This window comes from Mandrillus leucophaeus, unplaced genomic scaffold (assembly GCF_000951045.1).
Source record: "Mandrillus leucophaeus isolate KB7577 unplaced genomic scaffold, Mleu.le_1.0 Scaffold544, whole genome shotgun sequence".
Classification (NCBI taxonomy): Eukaryota; Metazoa; Chordata; class Mammalia; order Primates; family Cercopithecidae; genus Mandrillus; species Mandrillus leucophaeus.
In genome coordinates, this window is record NW_012105853.1 from 1 (window position 1) to 7,917 (window position 7,917).

General features: G+C 47.5%; 1 protein-coding gene across 5 annotated transcripts; it reads right to left on the bottom strand.

Annotated features, from left to right (window-relative positions):
- Positions 1-748: 748 nt before the first annotated feature.
- On the bottom strand, positions 749-7,638 carry SYS1 (Sys1 golgi trafficking protein). Of its 5 annotated transcripts, none has more exons than XM_011997592.1 (5): positions 7,546-7,638; positions 6,278-6,424; positions 5,900-6,064; positions 4,227-4,294; positions 749-3,036 (listed from the first exon to the last, which is right to left on the bottom strand). In XM_011997592.1, exons 3-5 carry the CDS (start codon positions 6,059-6,061, stop codon positions 2,796-2,798), a joined length of 471 nt encoding a protein of 156 aa, XP_011852982.1. In that variant the 5' UTR covers positions 6,062-6,064; positions 6,278-6,424; positions 7,546-7,638; the 3' UTR covers positions 749-2,795. The 5 variants fall into 5 exon arrangements, with proteins under 5 accessions (XP_011852982.1, XP_011852983.1, XP_011852981.1 ...); XM_011997593.1 differs by having other exon boundaries at positions 5,900-6,049; positions 7,546-7,621; XM_011997591.1 differs by lacking the exon at positions 7,546-7,638 and having other exon boundaries at positions 6,278-6,559.
- Positions 7,639-7,917: the final 279 nt, after the last annotated feature.

Sequence of the window (7,917 nt, forward strand, 5' to 3'; positions counted from 1 at the left end):
AAAAAAAAAAAAAAAAAAAAAGGCCAGCTGGGCTTAGTAGCTCACACCTGTAAAGTCCCAGCACTTTGGGAGGCCAAGGCAGGTGGATCTCTTGAGCCCAGGAGTTCGAGACCAGCCTGGGCAAAGTGACAAAGCCCTGTGTCTAAAAAAATAAAAACAAAAAATAAATAAATAAATACAAAAATACAAAAATTAGCCAGGCATGGTGGCATGTGCCTGTAGTCCCAGCTACTGGGGTGGGGGGCTGAGGCAGAAGGATCATTGAGCCTGGGAGGTTGAGGCTACAGTGAGCCAAGATCACACCACTGCACTCCAGCCTGGGTGACAGAGTGAGACCCTGCCTCAAAAAAAAAAAAAAAAAAGGAAATGTCTGGCTATATTTAATGTACTGCATATCAGCTTTTCTTAGAAAGCTAATAATGTTTATAAGGTACTATTCATCCTTGGTATTTAAAAAAAATATGACAGGATAACATGATATGATAAGGTGATAGACTATTTAACCAGACTGTTTAACCAGTCAGAACTTATACATCCCTAACTATTGACCTCTTCAAAATGAGCTTATTAATATCACTATCAAAGCCCAAATCCTGGCTCTGCCAGCTCCTAAAAAGTCACCTTGAGTAAGTTCCTTACAGTTCCCTCATCTGTAAGATACAGATGACGTTACTTCTTACTTCAGAGGGTTCTTGTGAAGATGTTGAAAAGAGACATAAAGCACTCACCCCATGCTGCTGGACACCTCTTAAGTACTCAATAGATGTTATTTATTATTAAAATGACAAACATGTCACTGCCATTGCCCTGCCCTCTCTGGAACTCAACTCTAAAAACTGCTTTTATTGTTACTTTAGAAATCACAAAAATCTAATTAAGGTCACATATTTTTGATCCCCAACTATCATGCAGCTCAGTCTCCATAGAACTGAAAAAAAGTTTGGATCACGTGACTTTTGGCCATTTCTAAAAATCAAATTAACACTTAGGGGACAGAGATTTGTCATCACAGATATGCAGAAAAAGTGGCACAAGACCTTGAAGTGAATCCCAAAGAGGTGCTCCAACCACAGATGGAGTAACCACCACCACAGCTGGTCAAGGGTGACAGCAGCCCCATGATGGGTGTTCTTTCAAAGTCAGTCACATGCCTGTACAGTTTGTGTTGTTTAGAGGGAAACTGATCAACCCAGGGAAGGTCATCCCAGCTGGTCTTACTTTCTAGACCCTACAGCCAGGATTACCGCGCCCCATTAACAAACTGCTTCCTTCCAACTTGGCCAAGGCACCATGAGTTACTGAGGTGCCTCACCCTAGAACCTTCCCAGTCTCTTCCCAGGCATATTTACTCCTAAACTTTCATCCTGTCAGTATCAACTCCCTACTCTGTAGGGCTGACAGCCAGGAGGTCGGATGGGCTTCTCAGGGAGATAGCAAAACTCATTTGTGTTACCATAACACTGACAGCTGAAAACTGACAGCTCTCTTGGGAAAGCTCCCAAGAAACCAAAGAGGAACAGTGAAGGTTTCAATGCAGAAGTGGGTCTAGACTGTGTGCCACTCCATTGAACATGTTCAGAAATCACTAGCAAGTAGGAAAGGAAACTCAAGAATCACGTGGTTCACCTGAGGCATAGCAGGGGACATTGCAAGTGAAGGAGACAGGATGTAAGAGTTCCCTGCACTGAGTATTTTAACCAAATGGAGGAATGACTCTGGGGTCCAGGAAAGGGAGAAGGTGGCCTAATAATTCTTTAAAGTTCCCTTGCCTGGCTGCGCTGATCTCTCTCAATCTCAACCATGGCATTACAAAGTAAGTACAGGCAGAACCGTGGAAAATACTGTATTTATATACACAGGAAGGACAGCTGCAAGCCCCTCACAGAGGAAACTCCACCCCAAAGAAAAATCTTAGCAGCAAATTCCTATCTCCCTCAGCACTATCAGCACAGCCCAGGCCAGAAGGTTGGGCTTCTTGTCTCTGGGACATCATACCCTTCCCGCCACAGAATTCTAAATAAGGCAGGAAAAAGAACTGGAGTCCAGTGGGAGTTGGGTGCCTGGTCATTCCTAGAAGACAGGCAGTGTCTTTATGATGGTTAGACTTTGAGCAACGCTGGGATTCTTCTCTGGGTCCTATGGCCTGCTATGTTGAGAGCTGGCAGCAGGATGGGGACCTGGCAGAAGGAACTGGAAGAAAGTCATAGGTTCTTGGGTACACACGAACGTGCGTGTAACAGGGCACAGGTTGTGCATTTTCCTTGTGCTTCATGCATCCATCTGCCATCCTCTCCCTGACAGCAGCCTAATACTTGACACCTACATTTCTTTCTGTGGCTCTGGATCCGGAAACCAAGCGTTTCTCCAACATAACTGCTGTGATTTGGCAACAATGCAAAGGTAACAGCTGTCCCAGGGAGGTAAGATAGATGACTAAAGAAGTGGTTTGCTCCAATCAGATATCCTTGATATTTTTTCTCTCTTAAAACAACAAGCTGGTGACAGGTATTGTGGCTCAAAAGTGGCATGGTTCCAATTCTGTTATTACCCTCAAAGAGGTCCCCTTCCTGACCTCTCAGATACCAAGGCTTCAGCAGACAGAGGCCATTCTTGCAGCTGTCATACTGACTGCTACCTGCCTTCTTTGACAGGCCCTCACTATGTCTCCCACACCAACAGACACTTCACATTTCCAGGGTTCCTCTCAGATCTGGGCTGGACCTCATCTGTAGGGTCTGGGCAGCCCAAGGTGTTAAGGGGCCCAAGTGTCAGCAGGATGTCCAAAGGGCCCAATTCTAGACATTGGATTTAGGGGCTGAGTTGAGGGGTATCTCCTTGAGCTCCGTCCGCATGCACAGGTACTCCCCGATGACAGCCATGAGTGCAATGCACACGGCTTGAACCAGCCACCAGGTCAGCGCCGAGGGGAAACGGGAGCTGTAGAACCAGCAGCCCAGGAGGTGAAAGAAATGGACAGTGACAGTGAAATCCAGACACTGCTTTCCTCGCCGGATGAAGTACAGCAAGCCCAGGGCACTGTGGGGAGAGGACAGCAGTGAGTTGTCACTGGGTTGTCCTGGTCTTAGGTTATTTGGGAGGGTAGGGACAATTAGGATGGCAGCATAGTGGTCAGAAGTGACAAGGTAAGTGTGAAGCAAGGGTTATGATATTAGATGCCTGGAAGAACCTGGCGGGTAATGTCAAGAGTGAAGCTGACTGAGTATGAGCTTGATGATTGATGGCAATTGTCACTAAGGGATACTAGGAATTGGTGGGGATTATGACACCCTGAAGCACACATGTTCTAGCTAAAGTGGGGGCAGTAGTTACTTGCATCTAGGCAAATCTTATCATGCTAGAAGGTTGGCCTACAATCAATCAGTCATTCCATTATTCAAGAGAAGCCAGAAATCTGGATTTTTATATAAAATAGCCTGATTTTCAACTAAGTGAAAAAAATGTTTTAAACACCATGTGTGGGCTGACATCTATGTAAGCCAAATAGAACCTATCTGGAAGACAAATTTAGGTCAAAGTCAGCCCACCAGTTTTCAATCTCCAGTGTAAGGACAAGAATAATAATAACGTGCAAGGCATTGTTCTAAGTCCTTCTTGTGAATTAACTTATTTAATCCTTACAATTATGAGGTAGGTAATATTATTAGCCCCATTTTACTGATGAGGCAACTGTGGTTGATTAACTTGTCCAAAGTCACTAGACTAGTGGTAAAGTTGAGGTTCAAAGCCAAATAAGTCTGCCTCCAGAGCCTGAGACCTTGATCACTATGCTAAACTGCCTCTTAAGAGACAGGCAATGATTATGTGTGACCTTAGACGTCACCGAGTCCAACCCCTCATGGACAAAAGAGGAGCCTGAGGCCCATGGCAGGTAAATTGGCCAATGGCACACAAACCAAGAACAGAACTCAGCTCTCCTGCCTCTCGGTCGAATCCTTTCCTCAGCTCACTCCACATCAGGGAAGTTATCTGAGATGGAAGTTGTCTTGCAGGCAGCACAAACATAGTGACATAAGAGCTTTCCAGGTAAGTCAAAATAGCAATGGAAGGAAGCCCATGATACAGCCGGTCCCAGAACTGGCCTCTGTCACCCACCTTACTCCACCACTCCCCAGAAACAAACGCCAACCTGTCTCATGCTCAAACTTAGGAAGTTAGTCCCAGCGCTAAGAGCCCAAAAGCTGGACAGCCAAACTGGTGATACTCACCAGGTGAGGGCGTTGAGGATGAAGGACATCATGGAGAGCCGGCCTGGAGGGGTGGAAAAGCCCAGGATCTGAGGGGGAATCACAAATGGAAATATGCTGGAGAAGTGACTTGGCAGAGCCCCAGGATCTCAGCAAGCCTCCTAAGGAACAAGCATTCTTCCCGGAGCACAGAAGATAATACCTCCCTTCATTTGTACGGCAGCCTATTTCCAACTAGGTGCTTTCATAGACATCCATTATGGGATTTCATTTGTTTCTCACAGCAGGTGGAAAGGGATTATTTTCATTTTACAAAGGAGGATGTAAAAGCTCAGACAAGTTAAGTTGCCCAAAGTAATAAACACCAAGAGTAAAGTCTAGAACAGCGTTCAGCTGACTATGGCTCCATAGGCCAGGCATCTACTCCCGTACATAAAGTTTTATTGAAACACAGCCATACCTATTCACTTATGTATTTGTCTATAGAAGCTTCTGTGCTACAATGGCAGAGCTGAGTAATTGTGACCTAAAATCCTTACTACTTCACCCTTAAAGGAAAGGTTTGCTGATCCCTAATCTAGAACCCAGGTGGTGTGCATCAGATGGCTCTTCAACAAAGCCCAGCATTCCCACAGCTCTTCCCAGGAGGATAGAGGCTCCTACGAGACTACAACTAGGCACATGGTGGGTGTGCAACCTCCACTATCTAACACAATACTATCAAATGCCAAACATCTGCACCACACTTTCAGCTGACAAAGAAAGGTCTTTGACATACACAATCTTGTATTATCCCTAAAAAAACCTCACAAAGCCATTCTTTTGATTCTTATCACTTTTTGGACAATAACTTGCCCACAGGCTACACAGAGAACAAGCAGCAGGAGCAAGGACTCCACCCCAGGTCTCCTGGCTTTAAGAACTGTGCTCACCACCACACGCCACAGCTGCCTCTTAGCTGTAACAACTTACAGGCCTCCTTTACACTTTACGAAGTACTTTCTTATTCCTAAACCCCTCTGTGCCTTGTAACATTTCGTTGAGGGTGACATGACAGGCGTATTCTGCCCACTTTTCAGAAAAGGCTCAGAAGGGGAAGCAACTTGCCCAAGGCCCCACAGCTAATATTATATGGTTAGGCCTAGATTGAACACTTGCTTTTCTGAATCCAACGCACATGCTCTTTATATTGCAGTCCACGACCTCGTTGCAACTAGTCTCATGGTTTTGAAGACAGGAAAACAAGTTCACAGAGGTGACATTTGCCCCAGGTCACACAGCTAGTAAGTGGATCTTAAACAGAGGCCTGTCCTGACCCCAAAGTCCAGGCAGTTTCCACTGTACCCGCATGAATGCTCTTTTATCTACTCCTCTCTCCGGTGTGGCACCTGAGAACCTAGCTCAGAGAAGTTAAGTGACTTTCCTAGAGTATCAGAAAGGAAATGTATCACAGTTGCCTGGAACACAGACGTGTTTATTGTATTAACATCCAGGCCCTTTCCTTTGTACTAATCAGCCTCTGCTGTCATTCCATTTTATGGATGAGGCAACTGAGGCTCAGAAACGTGAAATCCCTTTCCCAGGGCTACAAAGCAAGAAGGTGACCCAGCCAGGTCTACAGCACAGTAGTGCTGGATCACAAAGCCTAGTCGGGGAGGCCGAGACCCCCACCCGCGCCAGCCCGGGGACCCTACCTCGGCGTCGAACATCTGGTCCAGCGAGGGGCTGCTTCGCACTAGTCCGTCCACCAGCGCCAGCCACAGGCCCAGCGAGCCATAATACACGGTCTGCATGAGGACGATCTGCGACAGGATCAGCAGCGGGTCCCACACGTAGCTGCGGAACTGACCCGCCATGCCCTGCAGGGACACCAGCCGGGCCTCAGCCAGCGGCCCGTCGCCATGGCAACGCCGCCCCGCCCGGGAGGAGGGACTGGAACCAAGGGGTGAGCCCATTCCAAGAGTTAGGGGGAAGGCGGGGCGGACAGACCCATTCTCAGAGTGAGGGGAAATCCAGCCCATTCCGGCTGCGCGGCCCCCGCCCGTACACGAGCTCCTCTGGGGTCTACTCACCAGTGACAGACTCGACGATCGAAGTGTTCGAGCGTGGCCCGGCCTCACCCGCTGGCTCCCAAAACAGCGCTGACAGACATGACCATGGAGGAGAGGCGCTGCCGGCCTAGAGAGGCAAAGCTCCAGCGGCCGCAGCGGCGGGAGCGACTCCGTAGGAAAGAAGCGTTTCCGGGGAAAGCTGCAGAGGGGCGGGGCTGAGGTTGCGCAGGCGTAGTGGGTGCAACCTTTGCCTGAACCGCCTGAACAAGGTACTAGCAGCCGGATAGCGAACTGAGCACATGCGCAGAAGGAAGAGTGAAGGCAAACGGAAGTGAGGAACGAAGGCCGCAGAGCTTGCGCGCCCTCTAGAGGGAAATTTCTTTTTAAAGGAAGGCGGCTAGGGGAGAGGGAGATGGGGTGGATTAGGACGCAGTAATGATGTTTGGGAATTAACGAGGTGATAAACTGTGTCGCTATTTTCAGCCTAAATTCTCAGTGTTTTCTCCCAGTTAGAGTCTGATAGCTTGAAATGGACCTGCAAGCTCCTCCAGTTAGGAGTTTGCCACTGTTCCCGCTATACGGATAGTTAAGCTAATGGCCAGAGAAGGAAAGCAACATACTGTTTCAACGACACAGTTAGTAGCAAAGTAAGGATTAAAATTCAAGTGTTGGCCGGGTGCGGTGGCTCACGCCTGTAATCCCAGCACTTTGGGAGGCTGAGGTGGGCGGATTACCTGAGATCGGGAGTTCGAAACCAGCCTGACCAACATGGAGAAACCCAGTCTCTACTAAAAATACAAAATTAGCCGGGCGTGGTGGCGCATGCCTGTAATCCTAGCTACTCGGGAGGCTGAGGCAGGAGAATTGCTTGAACCCGGGAGGCAGAGGTTGCGGTGAATCAAGATCGTGCCATTAAACTACAGCCTGGGCAACAAGAGCAAAACTCCATCTCTAAATAAATTAATTAATTAAATTCAAGTGTTCCTCAACACTACAACATTGATTTTGCACCCACTGGGTGGCAGGAAGGCTAGAACATGTACATGTAAGACAGTCCCTGCCCTGAGACACAGTTGAACTACATTAGAAGGCAGAGTAGTGGGTGTTTTAAAATGTAGGTGCCAAATGGGAAAAAGCACAGATTCTGAAGTCACACCTAGGAGTAAATCCTGACCCTCTCTGCTGCCATGACTATTTTATCTATCTTCCAGATCCGAATGGTGGACAGTCAGTAAATATTTGCTGAATGAGTCAAGAACAGAGAAAGCAACAGCAAGTCAATGACTCACTTATTCCTACTCCAGCAGAAGAAAACCCATCAACTTCATTGAATCTAGGTTCCCCCTCTCTGGAGTGGAAAGAAGGGAAGTAACTGGTTCCAGGAAAAGAATTTGGGTTTTAGGGCCAGCTATGCCACCCAGTGTGACCAGGAAGCCACTTCCTTCTTTAAACCTCAGCTTCCCTGTTTATGAAATGGGGAGTTGGACATGATTAACGTTTTCTACCATTTAATCTACCTTCCAGTAATTATTTTCTTATTTAAAAAAACTTAGGCCCGGCGTGGTGGCTCACGCCTGTAATCCCAGCATTTTGGGAGGCTGAGGTGGGCAGATCACGAGGTCAGGAGATTGAGACCATCCTGGCTAACACGGTGAAACCCT